This window comes from Schistocerca americana, chromosome 2, assembly GCF_021461395.2.
Source record: "Schistocerca americana isolate TAMUIC-IGC-003095 chromosome 2, iqSchAmer2.1, whole genome shotgun sequence".
Lineage (NCBI taxonomy): Eukaryota > Metazoa > Arthropoda > Insecta > Orthoptera > Acrididae > Schistocerca > Schistocerca americana.
In genome coordinates, this window is record NC_060120.1 from 184841810 (window position 1) to 184867950 (window position 26141).

General features: G+C 46.5%; 1 protein-coding gene across 1 annotated transcript in view; it reads left to right on the forward strand.

Annotated features, from left to right (window-relative positions):
- The window catches only part of LOC124595059 (polypeptide N-acetylgalactosaminyltransferase 1-like), a 323552-nt gene that overhangs the window by 187708 nt on the left and 109703 nt on the right, over positions 1–26141 (forward strand). The window contains exons 5-6 of the mRNA XM_047133626.1: positions 10349–10533; positions 24774–24941. Of these exons, the coding sequence (XP_046989582.1) occupies positions 10349–10533; positions 24774–24941 (353 nt within the window). The remainder of the gene's footprint in view (positions 1–10348; positions 10534–24773; positions 24942–26141) is intronic.

A 26141-nucleotide genomic window follows, 5' to 3' on the forward strand; every position in this document is an offset into this window, starting at 1 on the left:
AGTAAAGGAGTTTTGTTATTTGGGGAGCAAAATAACTGATGATGGTCGAAGTAGAGAGGATGTAAAATGTAGACTGGCAATGGCAAGGAAAGCGTTTCTGAAGAAGAGGAATTTGTTAACATCGAGTATTGATGTAAGTGTCAGAAAGTCGTTTCTGAAAGTATTTGTATGGAGTGTAGCCATGTATGGAAGTGAAACATGGACGATAAATAGTATGGAAAAGAAGAGAATAGAAGCTTTCAAAATGTGGTGCTACAGAAGAATGCTGAAGATTAGATGGGTAGATCACATAACTAATGAGGAGGTATTGAATAGAATTGGGGAGAAGAGGAGTTTGTGGCACAACTTGACTAGAAGAAGGGATCGGTTGGTAGGACATCTTCTGAGGCATCAAAGGATCACCAATTTAGTGCTGGAGGGCAGCGTGGAGGGTAAAAATCGTAGAGGGAGACCAAGAGATGAATACACTAAGCAAATTCAGAAGGATTTAGGCTGCAGTAGGTACTGGGAGATGAAGAAGCTTGCACAGGATAGAGCAGCATGGAGAGCTGCAGCAAACCAGTCTCAGGACTGAAGACCACAACAACAACAACAAGGAACCATTATAAACGAAGGAGGGTGGTTCGATCTGCACCCCAGAAGTGAAGACACATAGACCATTGAGGTACCGCATACCTTGGGCTGCCAGGTAAGACATGTGGGAGGACCAAGAGAGTTTCTTATCGAGCGGGAGCCCCAGGAATTTCGTAGTTTCAGTGAATGGAAGAGCAACAGGCACAAGATGTAAAGATGGTGGGAGAAACCAATCGTGCCGGTTTTGTCAGTGGAAAAACGATAGCCACTGTTGATGTTCCGCGAGTAAAGACAATTGAGACATAACTGAGACAGACCCGTGAAAAACTGCAATAGATGGCAAAATCGTCAACAAAAAAGGAGCCAGAGATACCCGATGTGAGACAGGCCATTATACGGTTAATGGCGATAACAAGGAGATCAATGCCCCTGGAACCCTGAGGCACACCGTTTTCCTGGATAAAGGTGTCCAAGAAGGCAGAACCCAAACATGTTTGGAAAAGTCATTCTTTTAAGGGGGGTAGGACGTCAAACGGGCCGACTTGGAGCAGGAGAGGCACCACAGGACATTTTAATTTCCACTGTCTATACTTTTATAAATAAATTCATAAAACTTTGTCAGCATGACCAGGAAGGATTCGGGATTCACACTCACAGCAGTGAAAGTTCAAAAACATAACGAAATAATTTTTTTTACATACGAAATTTCATCATTTTTTCGCATACTGTTGGCTACATTTGTTGCTATAGGTACATTTTTCTTCACATGTAAGAGAGATTCTTCGATGAATTTCGTACAGCATACAAACCGTACTTACAGGTGAATGAAACTCTAGAATTTTCCAAATCTATTAGAAACTGTGGTAAAAATTGAGATGATTAACTACAAAATTGGATTTTTTTTTCTAAACATAAAGCTTAAAACGTAACAGCTCATTCATTTTTTCATAAATTAAATAGATTCTAGAGTTTCATACGCCTGTAAGTATGGTTTGTATGCTGTGCAAAATTCATCGAACAGTCTCTGTTACTTATGAAGAAAACTGTACCTATAGCAACAAATGCAGCCAACAGTAAGTGAAAAAATGATGAAATTTCACATGTAAAAAAGTTATTTTGTTACTTTTTGAACTTCCACTGCTACGAGTATGAATCCTGAATCCTTCCTGGTCATGCTGGCAAAGTTTTATGAATTTACTTGTAAAAGTATAGACAGTGGAAATTAAAGTGTCCTGTGGTGCCTCTCCTGCTCCAAGTCGGCCCGTTTGACGTCCTACCCCCGCTTTAAAAAAATTCTAACGGAAACGGGGCAGGCGGCCACGGAAGCTCACGTTTAGAGAGCATGTAAGGTACCTGTCCCTCAGCAGGTGTCGCAGGCTTTCTCCAAATCTAAAGACACGCCACTGTCTGGGATCTCCGCAGCTTCACAAACGGAGCAAGTCAATAACGCGATGGTCCACATGTGACTCTTATGGAAGCAGTTATTCGGCTTGGCACTAACTGAATGTTGTTGGATGTCCTCCTGAGGGTATCACGCCAAATTCTGTCCAATCGGTGCGTTAGATCGTCAAAATACCGAGGTCGCTGGAGGGCCCTGCCCATAATCCTCCAAACATTCTCGATTGGCGAGAGATCCGGTGACCTTGCTGGCTGAGTGTGACGTCCCTTGTGATGGCGCCACTTGTGACGTCCGTTTGAGATTCGTGACGTCGTATACAAAAAATTATTAATATATATTTTATATATTTTTGATTTTTAATTTATCAGCATGTGACATCGGGTGTCATTCGACGTCGTATACAAAGGAAATTACATATATATATTTTATATATTTTTATTTTTAATTTATCAGCATGCTTCTTTCTCTCAGGGATATCGTCTATTCTTAACACTTTTATTTACGTGCATAAGTAAATATGAGACGGGTTCTTGAAGGGCCTCAGTTATTCATGTACCAACTTTAGATTTTGAACGTGATGACTAAAATATAGTTGCCGTTAACTGAATTGAATGTAATTTTGTTAATTTCTATTTATTGATTGCAAAGCAAGGCTTGAGAGAATTTCGATTGTTGCCGTGGAGCGGCCGAGATAAAACTCATTGAACTCGTGGAATCTGTATAGTTTCAAAACATGAACTTTAACGTAAATTAATTATCTGTTGCAATTTAAAAAGGTTCTTATAACGAACTCTCTCTCATTTACAGTTACTATTAACACTGAAAAATAAATTAATACTTCGGCGCGTAATGGCCGACCAGAGGCTGCATCGGAAGATGAACTCGCAGCGCGAATTACTGAACAAATGCTTATTAAAAATAATTAGCCACTGCGAGCATTTGAGGTGACAAGTATTACAAAGAAATTCATTTTCTAATAATAATAACAAGTTTATTTAAGCAGAAATACGAATAACTTACATAAAATATGTGTAGCCGCTCAATGGCTACCTTCCGTATAGCGAAACAAAATAGTGTGTTTATCACAAAATACGTCCTTCTCTTCGACCGTACAATCGCGTCTCTTTCGATCCATTTTTATTTTCATAGACATTAAATAAAGATGCTATCGCTGCATATCAGTTGTTTCAAGAACATTAACGACATCTTTTACATTAATTATATTCATAAAATACCTAAACTACGATTTACAACCGCTAAAAATGTCAATATTTATGTGACGTACCGTCACATAAGGTAGGGTTTGACAAGCACGGAGACAAGCAATAGAAACTCCGCCGTGTGTTGGTGGGCGTTATGTTGCTGGAATGAAAGCCCATGATGGCTTGCGAATAAAGTTAACAAAATTGGGCTTAGTGGTCTCGCGGTCGCGTTCTCGCTTCCCAAGCACGGGGTCCCGGGTTCGATTCTCGGCGGGGTCAGGGTTTTTCACCTGCCTCGAAATGACTGGGTGTTTGTGTTGTCCTCATCATTTCATCATCATTCATGAAAGTGGCGAAATTGGACTGAGCAAAGGTTGGCAATTTGTACGGGCGCTGATAACCGCGCAGTTGAGCGCCCCATAAATCAGTCATCATCATCAAAACTGGGCTTAGAATATCGTCTACGTACTGCTGTGGTGTAAGGGTGCCACGAATGACAACCAAAGGTGTCCTATGAAAAGAAATGGCACCCCAGGCCATTACTCCTGGCTGTTGGGCCGTATGGCGAGCGACAGTCAGTTTGGGTATTCCATCGCTGTCCGTGGCGTCCCAAGACATTTCTCCGTCCTCTGATCTCATTTACTAGAGTAGAAGTCTTCAGTGATAAGCCTCACTTCGAACTGAGCCGCGATGACCAGCTGAGGCGTGACGCACTAGACAGCGGACAACTATCGATCAATGCCAAGCTGAATAACTGCTTGCATAAGGGCCAGAGGTGGACCAACGCGTTACTGAGTTGCTCAGCTTGTGAAGCTCTTTCTCATGAATAAAGTATCCAATTTTTCTGAAATTGTAATCTTTCGTTTGTCTGTCAGTCGTGGACAAAACGAGCGAGACCCTCGCCTTTTCGTTATGCTGATCAGCACGGCTTTAAAGTCTGCTACACAGCATAACAGGCAAGGCGACAAAGTGCTACCAACATACTATGCACAGGCGTGAAATTGAAAAACTATCCGAACTTTGTCACACTGTTTTCAATCATGTGTAAGACTATATTAATGCTGATTAGTATGTTAACCACAAAACCTAAATATAAGATATAAATGAAAGAAGAAACGCTAATTAGTATGAACTGTACTAACAAAAATGAATTGCAGCTCATCGAGATAACGTAACTGTTTTTGTAAGACAATGTACCCCGATCGTTACGAATGAGCAAAATATTATGCGCATTCGGTCGCGAAATGGTCTGTGTCAACGTTCAGACCAGTCATACTGGATTACCGTTGCTGACCTACCATGGAAGTCCGCAAATTTAGCAATGCGTGAAGATTCATAACGAAATTCAGTTAAAAATCATTCAGTGCCACACTTAAGTCAATTCAATTATTGACGGAAGCAGAAAAAGTAGGCAGTAACAAGTATGAAATTCTACAACGGTTTCATATCGACATCCACAGGGCGCCGGTACAGAATAAAGATAGCAATAAAACGTACTGGGGGCGCGAGAATTTTTTAATATTCCTTTACTGATAGTCTATCTGCCTCCATAGGGATTAGAACCGAAAACAAACCAGACCTCCCTTCAGTAGAAAAGACCTTTCACTTCACTAGCAGACAACCCAGGCAAACAGCCCTCTATTATTATCCCAGACATGAATTAACCGGCAATTTCGCACTGAAAATGGCAAAATGATTTGTAGTTTCTGTTGCATAGAGCTTTCTGGACTCAAAAACATGAATTGTCCACCTTTATGTCACCGCTTACGTGACACTCATTCGGGATGTTTATCGAAATAACAAAAAACTGTTATTTGCGAGTAAATTTAGTAGGATAATTCTGCACCACCCCAGGAAATGAACAGTGACGTAGCTGCCAAACGTATTCTACAATGTTTCGAATTCTCCATTAGACGTGCCCCAGCCAGAAAACGTTCATTAGCCGAAGTGTTCCTTAAGGTAGCTAACAATGGGAATACTCGCACATCTAAAACGCGGTGGCATAAATAGTGGGATCTGAATTACCACGTGTATAGGCAAATGGATTTTATTTGCATTCCTGTAAACGTGATTTGGATCGAAAGCGTAGCTACGATTAATATGCTGATGTATCGACTGCAACTGGAACATTTCGAATAAAGAGTAGGGGAAATTACGCGGCCCTCATATTCAGTAACTGTGGTAGCTATTTACGTTGTTAGGCTTTCGTCACGTAAATCGGTAAAAATGTAACCCTACTAGTCCCACTTTCTTGGCCATCTAACTGTCTACCCAACCCTTAAAACCCGTTTACCTCGAGTACGGGTGGACATAATAAGCGGAAATAAGTAGCACTTCCTGCAGTATACGGTCCCTTGGTGGTGTAAAAAAGTGAGCTATGTCAACGAAATCTAAAGACATGGCCGTTTATGTAAAGAAAATTTGTGCGAAAGGCCAAAAAATGGCTCTAAGAACTATGCCACCAAACTGCTTATGTCATCAGTCCCCTAGATCTAGAACTACTTCAACCTACCTAACCTTAACACACATACATGCCCGGGGAAGGATTCGAACTGACGGCGCAAGGAGCCGCACGGTCCGCGATATGACGCCGTTGAGCGCACGACTAACCGGCGCCGGCAAGCTCTTACTATCATCTGGTGTTACTAAAAAGTTTTTCACTTCTGGTGAATGATTTTCTGCGCAGTTCATTTAAGAAAGAATAACTAAAATATATTTGATGTTAGGGAACAGGAAGGACGCCTAATTCTTTTCCCCTTGTCTTTATTCATGATGTTAGATTCGCAATCTGAGCATACGTACTATCCATAACCACACTTTAGATCCAAGTCATAGTCACAGATATGCCAATACAACACATTAGCTTATGCTTGAGGTATTTCGTTTCCCACGAAGTGGTGGCAGACGATGCTGTGGCGTTTTCGAAGCGCGAGTTTCTCTAGTGTTAGCTATCTCAGACATCAGCTGAGCGAACTTCCATAGTATGTTGGTAGCACTTCGTCGCCTTGCCTGTTATGCTGTGTAGCAGACTTTGAAGTTCTGCGGATCAGCATAACGAAAAGGCGAGGGGTCTCGCTCGTTTTGTCCACGACTGTACATCACATCTACCAATTTCTGTCCCATTTGGATAATTTCTTTGTAGCGCTTGTTCTCTTTTCTTAGAGTGTAGATTGGATGACCTCAGGAGGTCATAGTAAGGTTACATAACAGGTACTCATCGTACGATGGTGAGCCAAATGAAAACCTTAAATATTTTTTCAAATATTAATTACTGTGCAGAAGTGGTACAAAGCTGTATCACTTTTCAACATAATCTCCCGCACGCTCAATGCAAGTCCTCCAGCTCTTACAAAGTGCATAAATTCCTTTAGAAAAAAATTCTTTTGGTAGTCCACGCAACCACTCTTGCACCGCGTGGCGTACCTCTTCATCAGAACGGAACTACTTTCTTCCCATTGCGTCTTTGAGTGATCCAAACATACTGAAATCACTTGGGGGCAAGCTCTGGTGAGTACGGTGGATGAGGAAGACACTCAAAATGCAGGTCTGTGATTGTTGCAACTGTTGTACGGGTAGTGTGGGGCCTTGCATTGTCATGTTGCAAAAGGACACCTGCTGACAGCAATCCACGTCGCTTTGATTTGATTGCAGGCCGCAGATGATTTCTTAGATCTGTGTATGATGCACTGGTGACAATGGTCCCTCTAGGCATGTAATGCTCCAAAATGACGCCTTTTTCGTCCCAAAAGAGTGTCAGCATAACCATCCCTGCTAACGGTTGTGTTCGAAACTTCTTTAGTTTTGGTGATGAGGAATGGCGCCATTCCTTGCTCGCTCTCTTAGTTTCCGGTTGGTGGACGTGAACCCAGGTTTCGTCCCCAGTAACGATTCTTGCAAGGAAGCCGTCACCTTCTCGCTCGAAGCGCCGAAGAAGTTCTTCAGAGGCATCAACACGTCGTTCTCTCATTTCAGGAGTCAGCTGCCTTGGCACCCACCTTGCAGACATTTTGTGAAACTGGAGGACATGATGCACATTGTGGTGTGCTGACCCACGACTAATCTGCAAACATGCTGCAATGTCATTCAGTGTCACTCGGCGGTTTTCCTTCACTATGGCTTCAACTGCTGCAATGTTCTGTGGAGTCACAACCCGTTGTGCCTGACCTGGACGAGGAGCATCTTCCACTGGAGTCACACTATTTGCGAACTTCCTACTCCATTCGTGGACTTGCTGCTGTGACAAACATGCTTCACCTCACTGAATCTTCATTCTTCGATGAATTTCAATAGGTTTCACACCTTCACTACGCAAAAACCGAATAACAGAGCGCTGTTCTTCCCTGGTGCAAGTCGCAAGTGGGGTGGCCATCTTTATACTGTTACTGCGACGGTATGTGTGCATCTGCACTATGCTGCCACCTACAGGCCATTCTGCACGCTGTTTGTAGCACGCTTAGCAGCTTACAGGATAACGGCGCGAAATTTCGTTTTGTTATTACAAATCTAAGGTTTTCATTTGACTCACCCTCGTAGTATCCAGAGACAGTCAGTCGCGCGGTGTAGGCGCTGACGGAGTTGTGGAAGCCGTGTGTAGACGGAAGGCGTTCTATACAGTTCCGCACTGTCGCCTGATAAACAAACTAAGAGCCTACGGAATATCAGACCAGCTGTGTTGCTGGATTGAAGAGTTTATAGCAAACAGAACACAGCATGTTGTTCTCAATGGAGAGACGTCTACAGACGTTAAAGTAACCTCTAGCGTGCCACAGGGGAGTGTTGTGGGACCATTGCTTTTCACAATATATATAAATGACCTAGTAGATAGTGTCGGAAGTTCCATGCGGCTTTTCGCGGATGATGCTGTAGTATACAGAGAAGTTGCGGCATTAGAAAATTGTAGCGAAATGCAGCAAGATCTGCAGCGGATAGGCACTTGGTGCAGGGAGTGGCAACTGACCCTTAACATAGACAAATGTAATGTATTGCGAATACATAGAAAGAAGGATCCTTTATTTTATGATTATATGATAGCGGAACAAACACTGGTAGCAGTTATTTCTGTAAAATATCTGGGAGTATGCGTGCGGAACGATTTGAAGTGGAATGATCATATAAAATTAATTGTTGGTAAGGCGGGTGCCAGGTTGAGATTCATTGGGAGAGTCCTTAGAAGATGTAGTCCATCAACAAAGGAGGTGGGTTACAAAAAACTCGTTCGACCAATACTTGAGTATTGCTCATCAGTGTGGGATCCGTACCAGATCGGGTTGACGGAGGAGATGGAGAAGATCCAAAGAAGAGCGGCGCGTTTCGTCACAGGGTTATTTGGTAAGCGTGATAGCTTTACGGAGATGTTTAGCAAACTCAAGTGGCAGACTCTGCAAGAGAGGCGCTCTGCATCGCGGTGTAGCTTGCTCGCCAGGTTTCGAGAGGTTGCGTTTCTGGATGAGGTATCGAATATATTGTTTCCCCCTACTTATACCTCCCGAGGAGATCACGAATGTAAAATTAGAGAGATGCGAGCGCGCACGGAAGCTTTCAGAAAGTCGTTCTTCCCGCAAACCATACGCGACTGGAACAGAAAAGGGAGGTAATGACAGTGGCACGTAAAGTGCCCTCCGCCACACACCGTTGGGTGGCTTGCAGAGTATAAATGTAGATGTAGATGTAGACGTAGATGTAGACGTGGCGCCGGTGCGGCGTGCATTACGGCATTCTCGCTCGCCACGCCAACATGTCTGGACGCCATGGAATACGAGGAGAACAAGCTGCCGCAATCGTCAGCCTCCTGGGCCAAGCGCTTGGACTGGACAGCAAGCAGAAGAGGAAGAAACCTTTACAGTGCTTCCGCTGTCAGAAGTTGGGGCACTTCGCCGCGGATTGCACAGGCGTAGTCGCGTGTTTGAAGTGTGCAAAGCCGCACCTCACTCGCGACTGTAAGCAGCCCAGGGAAGCCGCTGCTACATGTTGTAATTGCGGCGGTTCCCACGCCGCCAACCACCGTGGCTGCAGTTATCTTAAGAGCCGTGGCCGCGGGAGGGAACGGAACACCCACCGACGGCGAACCACTGCTCAAGAAGAGGTGACAAGGAATCAAGAAGCGGCAAATTCTCTGCCCGCGCATCACGCCACTGGCACTTTTGCCGGTGCTGGCGCGGGTGGAGGGCTGTGCTGGCGCGGGTGGAGGGCTGTGCTGCTGCATCCCAACAGCATTCACAAGATCGACGATACTGTCGCCAACGCAGTTGCTGCTCTCAGATCTGCCATGGCAGGGGAGAGGGCTGCACTTCGGCCCGAGGTGGACGACGTACGCCTCCAGCTCGCACAACTTCGCGAGTTGCTGGCCTGTAAGTCTCGCAAGGGGCGAGAAGTTACGACTGCCACCATCGCCACGCAGACGGACGCTCCCCCGGCTCCTGCGGTAACGCAGGGCGCTGTGGGGGTGCCCATGGAGGTGGCAACAAAGATGTCTGCCCCCTCCTCGAAGGAGGAGGCCCAGCAGAAGCAAGATTCCGAATCATCTCCACCAGTAATACGAGATGACGTGACCAAAGGCATCGAAATGCCCGCCTGCCCTTCCGCGGACAAGGCGGGATTACCGCTGCTGGGAGAAGAAGTCACAACAGCTGCGCCCATCCAAGACCTGGACACAGAAGAGGTAGTCCACACGCCGCCTGCAGAGACAGAGATCACTGCGCCTGAACTGCTGAAGATGGTCGCAAAACCATTGCGTAACAAGACGTTCGCGCATCACAATACCCCGTACCCTTCTACCGCCTCCAATGTTCCTAAACCACCTCTACCCCATAAGCCTTATGATTTCGGATGGGCAATTGCCAATCTGACCGCCGTCATTCCTAAGAGGGACTTGGACCTTATAAACCGCTTCCCTATTTTTACCTATTATGACTGGCAGCGTATAATCGCTGCTATTCCGAGAGTTAAGCAGAAGAAGAACAAACATTCCTCTTCCTCTCGCCGCTAGTTTTCTAGCACTCTTTGTATTTTATCCTGTCGAGCTCAGACAAGTTTTAGCAAACCCTTTTTTATCCCAGCCAATTTTACCTTTAAACTTGTGGAGTAAATGTCAACTGACAACAGACTCCAATATTGTAAACCACCTCAGAAGAGGTTGTCCATACCAGAGAGCTGCAGCAGATGCGGCGTGCCGCAGGTGCCAGCGGCTGTACGGCTCGGGCTCCAACGTGTCGCTGTCGGAGCTGCCGGCGGCCTCTGTGGTGATCGTCTTCCACAACGAGGCGTGGTCCACTCTGCTGCGGACGGTCCACAGCGCTCTGCTGCGCTCCCCGAGGAGCCTGCTCCGCGAGATCCTGCTGGTTGACGACGCCAGCGACAGGGGTGAGTCCAGCGTTCCCACTAATCCTCCCCTCCAAAGTACCTAATTTTCCGTGGAAGTTGTACTGGCGCCAAAATTTTCCGCCGGATGTTAACACTGAAGCGCCAAAGAAGCTGGTGTGTACTCAAATACAGAGGTATCTAAACAGGCAGAACACGGCGGTGCGGTCGGCAAGACAACGAGTATGCGATCTGAAATTTTCCCGGGGTATTTCCAGTTTGAACAGTTCTCGGGTATCCGACCGCTGCCATCTTCAGGTGGTTCCTGACGAATGCTGACGCTGAAGATACGGGCCTAGTCCTTGGCCCGAGGTTTCGGAGTCTAAGCTGTGGATAGCTGTTCCTCCAAGATCCTTACGGGTTGGAATAACGTTGCCTCTCGTTGTGGATGGTCCTTGCGTGGTTTAGGTAATAAATCTTGGCTGCTAGCATGCATGCATGCTGGCAGATAGTTCTTCTTCCCCTCACGCGTGATGTTATTCAGTGCGGACTCCAGCTCAGGTGAGAGCATCCTCTCTCCACCTCGCACCTCTCGCCTCTGCCGCGCGACCGCAACCTCCAAGATCAAGCCCCAGTCGCGCGGCGTGAAGACTGGGTTCGAGTTGATTGTTTGAAGTTCCTTCTTCGTGACGAATTCGAGCGTAATTGCCAGATATCCGCCACGAAGCTCGAACGGCCGGTGTGGAAGTGGTGGCTGCTGTTTCCCTTCCGCTTGCGTGAAAACGTAAGGGTTTCTGTGGACGTCGTACCGCCCATCTCACACCATGGTTGCGATCTTCTTGAGCATCGCTGGCAGATTCGGGAGTCCGCAGCTCGTGGTCGTGCGGTAGCGTTCTCGCTTCCCGCGCCCGGGTTCCCGGGTTCGATTCCCGGCGGGGTCAGGGATTTTCTCTGCCTCGTGATGACTGGGTGTTGTGTATTGTTCTTAGGTTAGTTAGGTTTAAGTAGTTCTAAGTTCTAGGGGACTGATGACCATAGATGTTAAGTCCCATAGTGCTCAGAGCCATTTGAGCCATTTTTTTGGCAGGTTCGGGAAAGGTATGACTTCAGAGTGCATCCCTCCTCCCTCTTGATCTTGTTTGTCCTGCTGCGTCTTGTTCTCCCCATCTGGAGGTGGCGGCGGGACAGGCTGCACCACGTCCATGAGCGTCTCCCCGGTTTCCTGTATTGCTACAGGTTCCGTGGGGACGTCCGTTTGTGTAGACACATCCACTTCAGCTTGTTGTACCACCGTGGGGGTGGCATCGGGGGCGGGTGTCTTCTTTTGCAGCGTCCTGAGTTCTTCCCGCAACTCTTGCAGCTGCCGGTGGAGACCGACGACCTCCTTCTGCATTGCCGCTCTCTCTGCCGCCATCGCGGCTTTGAGGGCGGCCACGGCGTCGTCGGTGGTGGCGCTGGGCGGGATTGCGGCCTCCCCGTTTCCCCCTTTGGGAGGGGGTGGCGGGACGGCTGCCTCTTCTCCAAGTACCGCTTTCTTGGCGGTCGATGTCCGCTGCTTCAAGTACGCGCAGCTGCGAGCGTTTGCAGCGTGCGCGCCGCTGCAGTTGACGCACGTAGGCGCGACGTGCGGTGGTTTGTCGCAGTCGCGCGTGTCATGCGCCTTGGCACATTTCAGACACGCGACTGCGTCCTTGCACGTCCTGGCGACGTGTCAGATCTCCTGGCAGCGGTAGCACTGCATCTTGTGCTGCGGTCGGCCTCTCTTCTGCTTGTTGTTGCCACGGCCATCTCCTGCCAGCGTGAGCAGAAGCTTGGCCACAGCAGCAAGCTTGCCTCCCTTTCCGCGTCCCAACATGGCGTTGGGCTAGTGGCGTTAACGAAGTGAGCCGCAGCGAGTTGAGTAGCGGAGTGAGTGCGTGCGTGCGTGCGTGCGTGCGTGGCGTGCGTGCCGCGTCGAGTCGCGTGCGTGAATGCTGTGCTGTTCCTCTCGGTGCCCTATATATACTAGCCGTTACCCCCTCCACCGTTCCTCTCATGGTGTCTTCGGTGCGGCCGGCGCGGCGGCTACTGGAGGTGGTGGGGGAAGCGGTGCCTGGGTCTGAACTGGGGTCTGCTATCTCCCTGCTGCCGCCGTCGGGGGCGGTCCTCGATCTCTAGGACCGCATCTTTGTCTCCAGGCTGAGTGCAGGGTTCCAAGCCTAAGTTGAAGGCCGCTGTCTTTATTAATTAGATCGTCCTGTAGCCGGATTTCGATGGCCTCTTTAGTAACGCAGCCCCAGAAGTAGGAGGATTGACAGAGTATTTTTGTTTTTTCATAGTCCATAGTATGGCCAGTCCTTATACCAAAGTGGCCTGGCGTAATTCGGTATGGCGCTTGCGTTCGCGGCACCTCTCTTCTACAGTGCGGACTGTCTCCCCAATGTACGATTTTCCGCACTGACAAGGAATTTGATAAACGCCTGGTTTTCGAAGGCCTAGTTCATCTTTCACTGAACCCAGTAGAGTCAAGGTTTTTTCACGGGGTCGGAATACACATTTCAAGTTGTGTTTCCCCAGGATTCTACCGATTTTTCTTGAGGTGTTTCCGCGGATACGCATGGTCGGCATGGTTAAGCGGATGTGGCAATGTTATTTAAAGTGTGGCCGGATGCCCTTCCTGCCGCCACCCCGTACCCCCGGGAAGCAATTAGTGCACCCCAACAGTCTGCGACTAGTGTATTCCATGGAATAGTGCGAAAGTGTTCAGATGTCTGCGAGCCGTGTAACTGAGGCGGTACGTGGGGACCAGCCCGGTATTCACCTAGGGGGATGTGGAAAACCGCCCAAAAACCACATCCAGGCTGGCCGGAACACCGGCCCTCGTCATTAATCCGCCGATCCGGGACCGGCCCGCCTACCCGAGTCCAGGAAGCAGCGGGTTAGCGCGTTCGGCTAACCTGGCGAGTTGCTCATAAGCGACACATCACGCCGCTAAATGCCAAACGACGCCTTGCTTAGGAATAAGCAGCGTAAATACTGGAGGATTGAACAGTAGAAAAACGTTGTGTGGAGTGATGAATCATGGTACACAATGTGGCGATCCGATGTCAGGGTGTGGGTATGGCGAATGCCCGGTTAAAGTCATCTGCCAGTGTGTGTAGTGCCAACAGTGATATTCGGAGTCTGGGATGTTACGGTGAGCTCATATTTTTCATGGAGGGGGCTTGTACCCCTCGTTTTTTTGCGTGACACTATCACAGCACATGCCAACATTGAAGCACTTTCTTGCTTCCCACTGTTGAAGAGCAATTTGGGGATGGCGATTGCATCTTTAAACACGATCGAGCACCTGTTCATAATGCTCGGCCTGTGGCGGAGTACTTACACGGCAATAACATGCCTGTGTTGGACTGGCCTGCACAGAGTCCCGACCTGAATCCTACAGAACACTTTTGGCATCTTTTGGAACGCCTACTTCGTACCAGGCATCACCGACCGACATCGATACCTCTCCTCAGTGCAGCACTCCCCAAGAAGCTTTCCAGCACCTGACTGAACGTATGCCTGCGAGAGTGGAAGCTGACATCAAGATTAAGGGTGGGCCAACGCAATACTGAATTCCAGCATTACCGATCGAGGGTGCCACGAACTTGTAAGTCATTTTCAGCCAGGTTGCCGTATACATTTGATCTCGTAGTGTATCTCTCTATTTGAATACGCATGCCTATACCACTTTCTTTGGCGCTTCTGTGTAAATCGTGTATTACAGCATATTCAAATGTTAAAGCTGTATGAATGTATAAGCCAAATATGTTGTACAAGTGAGTAATGGCACAGGCTACAATGTCATACTGACAAATTGCTGAGTACGATGAACAGCTCGAAAAAGATGAGGGTGAAGGGGGAGAAGTAGTCTATGGAGTGTGTGTGTGGAACAGTTACAACAATCTTCTTTTCTAATGATGAGAGAAATAACAACTGGCTGCTGCTACTTTAGTAAGGATGAGTAGTGAAATTGTGTTTGGTCATTATGGATCAAGTCAGGATTTTTTGATTGATGTTTATTAATTCCTAGAAGTTCGAGTAACGTTAATTTTCTGCCTTTAGTTCCTCTATGGAGAACACACATCTCGCGTCATATGAATGACATTCATTCAGAGCATGTTAAGTCACGGTGGAATCTTTCTTTTCCAGTATCCAGCTCCTTTCACGCTCAGTCAGTCTAGTAGTTATAGCTCTACCTGATGGACCTACATGTAATTTGTCACAGAGACTACAGGAAATCCTCTGAATTCCACTCTGTTCTAAAGTGGAATCTTATCTTTACTAACAGAAGGTAGGTAATAGTATTCATAGTGTAAAAAGTGGGAGTATAATGCCTGATGTAGCAATAGCCGCGAACTTTAAAATTTTCACTGCGATTTATATGCTCAAATAAATTTCGGGCTTGCAGCCGGTCGTCGTTTACTTCAGTGCACGATATTTCAACTGGGCGCCTGCCAGTCATCTTCAAGTGAGTAATCGAAGACTGACGAAGACTCGCTCTTTTTTTTTTCCTTTATTGTTATTTTTAAACCTGTTTACAGGCAGGCCAGCAGCAGCATACTACGCCGCTCTTTGGCCATAGAGAAACACAAAAGAGACAAAGGAAGACAATTAGAGAAAAACATGGTGGACATATAAACGGAGACAAGCACTTTTTAAAATATATGGAGCCGTTCACGGGCGTAGAGTCCAAGATGAAATTTGTTCAGACACTTAGACATATACATAGACGAAAATTGTCACTCGCGAACGTAGGTGCGCAAACGAATAACACTGAACCACTGAAGCACAAACGACGGCGTTATCTCCAACGCGCGAACGTTCTCTGAGCGGGTACGAGTCCGGGAACCTGCCAAGAGAGGTGGAGGGAGGGGGGGAGAGGGAGAGGGGAGAGTAGAGAGCAGAGATGCCACGGGCAGGGGAGATAGGGGGAAGGGAGGAAGGGGGAGGGGAAGCCTGGGGAAGAGGGGTGGAGGAAGGGGGATGGGGCAAAAGGAGAGAGAAGGGAGAGAGGGTGCCTAAAGGAAAAGACACAGGAAGTGGGGGGGAGGATCAAAGTTGATATGAGGGGTAGATGGAGGGGAGGAGGACATCATCAGGGAGGGGGAGCTGGCGGAAGCCACCTTGGGAGAGGGTAAGGAGGGTGGAGAGATGGAGACCGGGTGGGACGTGGGAATACAGGCGCGGCAGTGGGCGGGGGTGGGAGAGGATGGGCGAGACAAGCGGGTGAGGAGGATCGAGTTTACAGGAGGTGTACAGGATCCGTATCCTTTCAAGGAAAAGGAGGAGGTGGGGGAACGGAATGAGGTCGTACAGGATCCGTGTGGGGGAGAGGAGACAGATGCGATAGGCAAGGTGGAGAGCATGGCGTTCAAGGATTTGAAGGGATTTATAAAAGGTAGGGGGGGGGGGGCAGAGATCCAGGCCGGATGGGCGTAACAAAGGATAGGGTGGATGAGGGTTTTATAGGTGTGGAGGATGGTGGAGGGGTCCAGACCCCACGTACAGCCAGAAAGGAGCTTGAGGAGACGGAGTTGTGAGCGTGCCTTGGCTTGGATTGTCCAGAGTTGGGGGGTCCAGGAGAGGCGACGGTCGAGGTTGACGCCAAGGTACTTAAGGGTGGGGGTGAGGGTGATAGGATGGCCATAGATGGTGAGATAGAAATCAAGGAGGCGGAAGGAAAGGGTGATTTTGCCTACAATGATCGTCTGGGTTTTGGAGGGATTGACCTTGAGCAACCACTGGTTGCACCAAGCGGTGAACCGGTCAAGATGGGACTGGAGAAGGTGTTGGGAGCGCTGCAGGGTGGGGACAAGGGCAAGGAAGGCGGTGTCATCGCCGAAGACTCGCTCCGTTCCACCCTTTATTGCGCGCTGCCAGTATTCCTACGTTACCGCTCGCCGCGGCCGTTGGCGCAATCTGGCGTCTTCGAGTAGAACCAGTCGTGGAGATGATGGGGCTCCAAGCACTGCCCAACTGATAGCCGCTATCAAGGCTCATCAGATTTTCCACGAGGCGTTCTTCCATGGACTCCTTAACGATGGAGTCCCAAAAAGATATCGCTGTCATCAGAATCACAGTTCTGTCATATTCCATTGAACATCCAGTGGAAATCAGTGTTCGACAGTAGAAGATTTGCTCGGTTGCTAAAAGGCAAGTGCAACGTTGATGCTCAGAGCAGCGTTCTTTCACCATGCATGTGGTCTGTGCTATGAACCATAATAGCGGCTCTCGGAATAGCTAATTCACAGGATAAAATTAAAACCATATGGTCAGTTGTAAAGGAAGTGTCTGGTCAGCAGCATAAGGTCGACGATATAAGGTCAGTTCATGGTAAAAATATTTGTTACTGATAAATCAAATATATGTACAGTATTTAACAATCATTTTCTGAGCATTGCAGGTGAATTAAATAAAAATTTAGTTTCTGCAGGGAATCATGTAACTTTCTTGGCAAATGCCTTTCCGAGATTGATGTCGGAAATACTTCTCTGTGATACAGACAAGAGGGAGATTGAGTCAGTAATTAAATCACTAAAGACTAAGGGCTCTCATGGTTATGATGGAGTGTCTAGCAGAATATTAAAGTACTGCGCTGCACATGTTAGCCCTGTATTTAGCCATATTCGTAATTTTTCCTTCAGGAATGGTCAGTTTCCTGAGCGATTAAAGTTCTCAGTGGTAAGCTGTATAAAAAAGGGAGAAGGGGATAATGTAGATAATTTTAGTCATATTTCTATGCCATCAGTGTTTGCAAACGTTATCGAAAAGACTGTGTATGTAAGGTTATTGACCATTTTTTATCACACCATTTGCTATCAAATGTACAGTTCAGCTTTAGGAGTCGTTTAACAACTAAAGATGCTATATTCTCTTTTCTCTGTGAGGTACTGGATGTGCTAAACAAAAGGTTTCGAACGCTTGGCATATTTTTTTGTTTAGCTAAGGCATTTGGCTGTGTTGATCACAAAATATTGCTCCAGAAATTGGGCCATTACGGAATACGGGGAGTAGCTCACAATTGGTTCACCTCTTAATTTAGCAACAGGCAGCAAAACGTCATTATTCACAATGTTGACAAGGGCTGTGATGTGGGGTCTGAGTGGGGTACTGTCAAGTGGGGGGTGCCCCAGGGATCAGTGTTGGGGCCACTCCTGTTTCTTATTTACATAAATGCCCTCTAGTATTACGGGTGACTAAAATATTTCTGATTGCTGATGACACTATATTGGTAGTAAAGGATGCTGTGTGCGACATTGGCTCGGTTTCAAATAGTGCAGTACATGACCTCAGTTCATGGCTTGCAGAAAATAAACTAAAGCTAAGTCACAGTAAGACTCACTTTTTACAGTTTCTAACACACAATTCAACAAAACCTGACGTTTTAATTTCACAGAATGGGCATATGATTAGTGAAACTGAACAGTTCAAATTTCTAGGTGTTCAGGTAGATAGTAAGCTGTCGTGGAAAGCCCACGTTCGGGATCTTGTTCAAAGAGTTAATACTGCCATTTTTACTATTCGATCGGTATCAGAAGTGAGTGATAATTCTACAAGAAAATTAGTCTACTTTGCTTATTTTCATTCGCTTGTGTCGTATGGCATTATATTTTGGGATAACTCTTCCCATTCTAAAAGGATATTTTTGGCTCAGAAACGGGCGGTTCGGGCAATAAGTGGTGTAAGTTCACGAACCTCTCGTCGACTTCTGTTCACGAGTCTGGGCTTTTTGACATATATATTTTCCTTATTGTCATTTCTTGTTAACAATATTAGCTTATTCCCAAGAATAAGCAACTTTCAGTCGGTTAATACTCGGCAGAAATCAAACGTTCCTTTGGATCGGACTTCCTCAACTCTTGTGCAGAAAGGTGTGCAGAATACTGCTGCATCCATTTTCAATAAGCTACCACTCGAATTCAAAAATCTCAGCCGTAATCCACGCGCTTTCAAATCGAAACTGAAGAGTTTCCTCATGAGTCACTCCATCTATTCTGTCGAGGAGTTTCATGAAAAATTAAGCTGATTCTTATTGTATTGTTGATTGCGTTTATTTAAACTTATTTCGGGTTCATAAACATTCATTTTTATCTGTTATTACTTTTATGTTGTAAATTCATGTACTGACACGTTCCATGACTTTGGCGATTTGCTCCTGAATTTGGTCCTTCGGAACTTGACGTGTAAATAAATAAATAGACAGTGCGTGGAATCCCATTATCTTCACGAATTGTTCCAATCGAAGACAATAGAGTGTGCCTACGGCAGCGGCCAGCGGTAACACAGAGGACAGCTGAGTTCCGCTGTTGCACCAGCGAGGGCGCCGCCGCCGAGAAGTGTGGTCTGTCGGTCTACTTCAATTCTGACGCACGCGTGAAACACTCGCAGCGCGCCATAACGGGCAAGTCTTGGACAGTCAGCGATGGCTCACCTGAAGATGACTGGCAGGTGCCCAATAGAAATGTCTTGCAATGAATTACACGACGACCGGTTTCAGGCCCTAAGTTTGTTTGAACGTAGCGTTAGTTGTTCAAATTTCCCTCAAGACGTAGGGGGGCGAGGTAGCATGTATAATGGCGCCCGAAAACATCACACTTGGCATTTGTCCGCTATGCCACCGCAGAATACAGTCTGCCCGATTGCATTCAGCACGGCGGCAACGAACGTGTGCACAGCCATCACTGCGGGATAAGTTGAAGCGAGTCTAGACCGAAAACACTACATTTTGTCACTCAGCACATCAGTGAGGTTCTCGTATCCGTTGCAGTCTGTGGCGCTGGTGGGTTCTGGTCAGTGGAGACCAACGCCTGCTACCACTACGGGACTTAACTGCTGAGGTCATCAGTCCCCTAGAACTTAGAACTACTTAAACCTAACCAACCCAAAGACATCACACACATCCATGCCCGAGGTAGGATTCGAACCTGCGACCGTAGCGGCCGCGCGGTTCAAGACTCTAGCGCCTAGAACCGCTCGGCCACCCAAGGCCGGCGTAATGTAACAAATTTCGGGTGGAGGGCGATTGCTTCATCTCTTTAGAAAAACGACAAAATTCTGCAACGTGTTCTTTTATTTCTTTAGGTTCAAAATTAAACACTTGCCATCAGCCCGTATTTAATTAACGAATAATACCACTGTCCTCAGCTCACACTTCAGACAACCCAGTACACACAAAAGGCAGCCAGGAATGTACTTAAGCCCGACCCGAATTATTCGCAATTTACAGTCATTACTCTGCTACAATATACGAGTTTCACATTTGGTCCTTTTTCAGTGGATTTCTAATAAAAATTGCTCGCCAAATATTCCATAGACGGTTATGAAACATGCCACGCGGAATTTTACAATGGCCAAAAGTTCACACGCGTTTATCTCTCTAACAAATCACTTCACAAAGCTCAAATTTTCACAATCTGTCCGTAAATGCAACTGTTTTCACGGCAATACAATCCGGACGCGAGAAACCAATAACTTCTTCATTTTACTCATAATGTAGGCGCACACGTCCAACATGACCTGCACGTCCGATAGCTAGCCAGCAACTACGTGAATGCTGCTCCTCTCACAGCCTATTGCTACCTGAAATGCGCGGGAAATGCTTAACTCTGATTGGTTGTTCAAAATTACCAGTGAAACAAAACAATATTTAGAGATCATTTCGGCTAAAACTGTCATTATTCACAGATGCATTTACGTCACTTCATCATGCAAATACTAATAAAATGTTTTACAAAACCAAACGAAAAGAAAACTAATCTTGAAAAAACTTTAGAAAACTATTACTCTGTGAATGGCCATTCTGGCTGCCTTCTTACAAGAGCAAGTGCCCTTGGACATACGTCATCAGCACAGTGGGGAAATTATATTTTGTAATTTCTTGGCACGATTAGTGGGAGTGACACAGCAAGCCATTTCAAAACGTCTCAAGGCTATGGACATAATTCAGAAGGAACGAACTTGGGTCCCGTGTGAGCTGAAACCATGAGACGTTGAACGGCGTTTGTGTGTTGGTGAACAGTTGCTTCAGAGGCAAAAACGGAAGGGACTTCTGCATCGCATTGTGTCCCGGGGACGAAGAATGGCTTCATTACGAGAACCCTAAACGCAAAAAATCATGGGGATGTCTCGGCCATGCTTCCACGTCGACGGCCAAACCGAATATTCACGGCTCCAAGACAATGCCCTGCATTTGGTGGGACCAGCTCGGCGTCGTGTACTATGAGGTGTTAAAACCATGTGAAACAATCACAGGTGCTCGTTAAGGAACGCAATTAAAGCGTCTGAGCAGAGCATTAAAAGACAAACGGCCGCAGTACAGGGAGAGGCACGATAAAGTGATTTTGCAGCACCACAAGGCTCGACCCCACGTTGCAAAAGAGGTCAAAACGTACCTGGAAACACCGAGCGAGGTGGCGCAGTGGTTAGCACACTAGACTCGCATTCGGGAGGACGACGGTTCAATCTCGCGTCCGGCCATCCTGATTTAGATTTTCCGTGATTTCCCTAAATCGCTCCAGGCAAATGCCGGGATGGTTCCTCTGAAAGGGCACGGCCGACTTCCTTCCCTGTCCTTCCCTAATCCGATGAGATCGATGACCTCGTTGTTTGGTCTCTTTCCCCAAAACCAACCAACCAACCGTACTTGGAAACGTTAAAATAGGAAGTCCTACCACACCCGCCGTATTTTCCAGACATTGCTCCCTCTGACTATCACCTGTTTACATCAATGGCGCATGGCCTGGCTGATCAACACTTCCGATCTCATGAAGAAGTCACAAATTGGATCGATTCGTGGATCGCTTCAAAAGATGAACAATTTTTTTCGACGCAGGATTCGTACACTGCCGAAAGATGGGAGAAAGTAGTGGCCAGCGATGGAAAATGCTTTGAATGGTACATGTGTAGCCGATTTGTTTTATTACAGCTTCAAATGTTGGGGCGAAAACGGCGGAAGCAAAGTTTTACACCTTGTAGTAACATCAACATCAGCACGGAATCACCCTGTACCGGTTGATAAAAAAGTCAGTATAAATTTGAAAACTTAATAAACCATGAAATAATGTAGATAGAGAGGTAAAAATTGACACACATGCTTGGAATGGCATGGGGTTTTATTAGAACCAAAAACAAACAAAGTTCACAAAATGTGCGACAGATGGCGCTTCATCTGATCGGAATAGCAATAATTAGCATAACAAAGTAAGACAAAGCAAAGATGATGATCTATACAGGAAATGCTCAATATGTCCAACATCATTCATCAACAATTGCTGTCGTCGAGGAATAATGTTGTGAACAGCACTGTAAAGCATGTCCGGAGTTATGGTAAGGCATTGGCGTCGGATGTTGTCTTTCAGCATCCCTAGAGATGTCGGTCGATCACGATACACTTACCGAGCGAGGTGGCGCAGTGGTTAGCACACTGGACTCGCATTCGGGAGGACGACGGTTCAATCCCGTCTCCGGCCATCCTGATTTAGGTTTTCCGTGATTTCCCTAAAATCGCTTCAGGCAAATGCCGGGATGGTTCCTTTGAAAGGGCACGGCCGATTTCCTTCCCCATCATTCCCTCACCCGAGCTTGCGCTCCGTCTCTAATGACCTCGTTGTCGACGGGACGTTAAACACCAATATCCTCCTCCTCCCACGATACACTTGTTACTTCAGGTAACCCCAAAGCCAATATTCGCACGGACTGAGGTCTGGGGACCTGGGAAGCCAAGCACACGATCATCACCAAACGACGCGAGCAAGAGATCTTTCAAGCGTTTAGCAATATGGGGTGGAGCGCCATCCTGCATAAACGTCGTACGTTCCAGCAGGTGTTTATCAGCCAGGCTGGGGGATGATGCGATTCTGTAACATAACGGCGTCTCTCTCACCCGTCACGGTGGCAGTTACAAAACCAGAATCACTCATTTCCTCGAAGAAAAAAGGCCCGATTACGGTAGATGTGGTAAATCCAACCCATACCGTGACTTTGTCGTCGTGCAATGGAGTTTCCACAACAGTTCTAGGATTTTCGGTAGCCAAAATTCTGCAATTGTGGGCGTTGACAGACCCTCGGAGCGTGAAATGAGCTTCGTCGGTCCACAATACGTTACTCAATCAGTTGTCATCTTCCACCATCTTTTGAAACGCCCACACCGCAAATGGCCTCCGCTTCACTAAATCGCCAGGTAACAGTTCATGATGCCGATGGATTTTGTACGGATAGCATCAGAGGGTACGCCTAAGTGCCAACTAAACAGTAGTGTATGGAATGCCGGTGCGACGTGCGACTGCACGAGCGCTGACTGCCCCGTGTATAGACGAACCCGCTACTGTCTCAGCAGCATTACGCCTTGTGCTCGGTCGGCCACTACGGACTCTATCGTCTAAACAACACGTGGCTTCGAACTTCGAAATCATTCTAGCCACAGCTGCATTTGTCAATGGACCTTTACCCGTTCGAATCCCCTTCCTATGGCGATAGGATCGTAACGCTGAACTAGCACATTCCCCATTCTGATAATACAGCTTGACTAAAAGCGCCTTTTCAGGTAACGTCAACATGCTACGACTGCTGGCGCATCTGATTCTCTCTCTCATTACAGCTCCCTTTATACACGATTGTCATGCGCAGTCACTGACGTTTTGCTGTCCAGCGCCATCTGTCGGACATTTTGTGAACTTATTTTCGGTTCTAATAAAACCCCATGTCATTCCAAGCATGTGTGTCAATTTGTACCTCTCTATCTACATTATTCCGTGATTTATTCAGTTTTCAAATTTATACTGACTTTTTGATCACCCGGTATATCCATACATTTACAAACGACGGCGCCTATAACTTAGACGCTTTGTAGCATCAATGGGTGACGTTTCTGGGGACAATTCCTATGTAAAACTTAATCTATTGAGTCTCTTCAACAACCTCCTGAAGTGTGTAACAAGAATTGTGAAATGCCCTGTACAAAGATAAAGTTGATTTTGTCTGGAACGTAATCTTATATCTAATACCGAAATGTCAATATGTCAGGTTTATCGAAACCTCAGTTTGAGACAGGGTGGCTAAAGTGCGCGACATTTACGATGGCGGCCGAGTTTAGGTTCGTTCTGCGCATCTGACGTCACAAAACACAGTCAGCCAATGAACAGAGAACGACGTTGCCAGAGCTCGAATGCAGTGCAGAGCATGGACGAGTGTCTTCAGTTTTAGAAACGTTCAGTCATAAGTAAAGTAATTGAACAGAAGCAATGTCTTGATAGCAGACTTTCTGTTATAGAAAGTTTGGAAAAAGCATTCTTTCTACCAATTGCTTCATATTCGATTAACTAATTAAACCAAACAAGCAATAATCCTCCTAAGTCAGGCGATAGCAAGGAAAGGTGTTTGTATCATTCTCACTAACCGCTTTTTCGCAATTAAGAACAGCAGTAATAGTTTGTTTCCTATTGTACTTCGACGAAACGTGAGTAATTCATAGTCGTACCATCAGTGCTTGTTGGTATTTTGCGTGATATTTTAAAGTCCTCTGGGAGACCTATTCAATGACGAGCTGCGTTAGTGTAACGGTTAAAGTGTATGACTGCTAAACAAAAGGTTCTGAGTTCAAACCTTGTATGTTGCTTCATATTTTCTTTATTTAAAAGCAATATCGACGTGTCTTACTTCACGAATTTTATTCGTTTGAACGTAATTTTTTGAAATTTCTAGTGGCAACTAAAACCGACCATACGGAAAGTATACGCTACGGACTTTGCAAACTCTTAAAAATTTCGTTCAATGGTTTAGTATATCTAATGCTGCACAATAACTGCGTTGAACATCGAAACAAAATTAAGTCATTTATGTGGGGAAGGTATCAGTCAAGAAGATGTGTAAAAATCAAATTTTTGGGCCAAATAGTTTTTTGTGAAATCGAATGATAAAGTGTGTCAAAGCAGTCGAAACAGCATGTGTCTGCACAGGCGAGCAGTGCAATGATGACAAAATCGCGCACATCGCGGAATGCGGGGAGCACGTCTCTGTAACAGCGAAAGGGTTAATGCGGCCGTGGTGGCTTTACTTCATAAGCTGCGCGCTCCACCCTAAACATAAGTTTAGGAACTATACTATGGCGCTGCTTCTCTTGGCGCGTGCAACTGGCAACGCAGCAATCTCCCGCGTCTGGGCGGGCATGCGCGAACCGCCAAGATAAAAGAATTGAACTATAGTTGAAACAAAACGTTTAGCTGCAACTTGTACTGAGAGCTTTTGCCAGCTGCCTGCAGGGTGCTCGGTATGGCGTGTTGCAGCGTTCCTGGGAGAGCCCCTGGAGAGGCACGTGGCTTCGCTGGAGGTGCCGACGCGCGTCATCCGCACGGGGCGGCGCGTGGGCCTGGTGCGCGCCAGGATGCTGGGCGCCGAGGCCGCCGTGGGCAAGGTGCTCGTCTTCCTGGACGCCCACTGCGAGTGCACTGTGGGTGAGTCCTCAGCCCGTGACGGCACGTACACAACACTCCCACATCTGTCCTATAAAAATCTAATGTTATTAGAGTTGCGCTCTACCAAAACTCTGTTCCATAGTTGTAGTACAGTACACAGATGGCGCAGAAAATGTTGCCATTACCGGTAGTGTCGGTTCAAATGGCTCTGAGCACTATGGGACTTAACATCTGTGGTCATCAGTCCCCTAGAACTAAGAACTACTTAAACCTAACTAACCTAAGGACATCACACACATCCATGCCCGAGGCGGGCCTAGAACCGCACGGCCACACCGGCCGGCTAGTGTTGGTAACATTGGTAGGGAAAGAACGTGTAAGAGAGAAACTGGGAGCCAACAATTTCTCTTTGTTTTCTTTTTTCTGTTTTGAAAGATTTTAAAAAGCTGTTACTTTTACTGACAGTTCCAACGTATTAGGAACTGTCACCAGCAACAAAAAGCAAATATTAAAGAAGGTGTAAGAGAAGGATATGCTCTGTCTCCTCTTATATTCAACACTTACATCCTGGAAACTATAGACCAAGTTCGAGAAACTACTGAAGAGGCGATCAAAATTAATGGGCAGAAGATACACCTGCTAGTTATGCAGATGATATTGCTGTAGTCACGGAGACAAAAGAAGATCTATAGGAAGTCCTCAGAACAATTGAAAAGATTTTATGCAATCAGTAAGGAATGAGAATAAACAAGACAAAGAGTAAAGTGATGGTATCCAGTACAAAAGCAGAATATGAACGTCTGAGAATGAGAATTGGAAGAGAGAACTGGAAGTGATAGAGGAATTTACGAGGGCCATTCCAAAAGAAAGGCACACTATTTTTTTTAATCCATCTTTTATTCTACACTTTTGAAAGTTTTACAGTGTGTGGATACATCCTTTAAGTACAATATTTTCATTTCTCCACATAATTTCCATCCCTCTCAACTGCCTTACTCCATATTGGAACCAGCGCCTGTACACCCGCACGGTAAAATTCTCGACCACCCTGTTGGAGCCACTGTTTGCCACCGTGCACAAGAGAGTAATCATCTTCAAACCTTGTTCCACGTAGAGAGTCTTTCAGTTTCCCAACGAGATGATAGTCACATGGAGCCAGGCCAGGACTGTAAGGTGGGTGTTTCAGTGTTGTCCATCCGAGTTTTGTGATCGCTTCCATGGTTTTTTGACTCACATGTG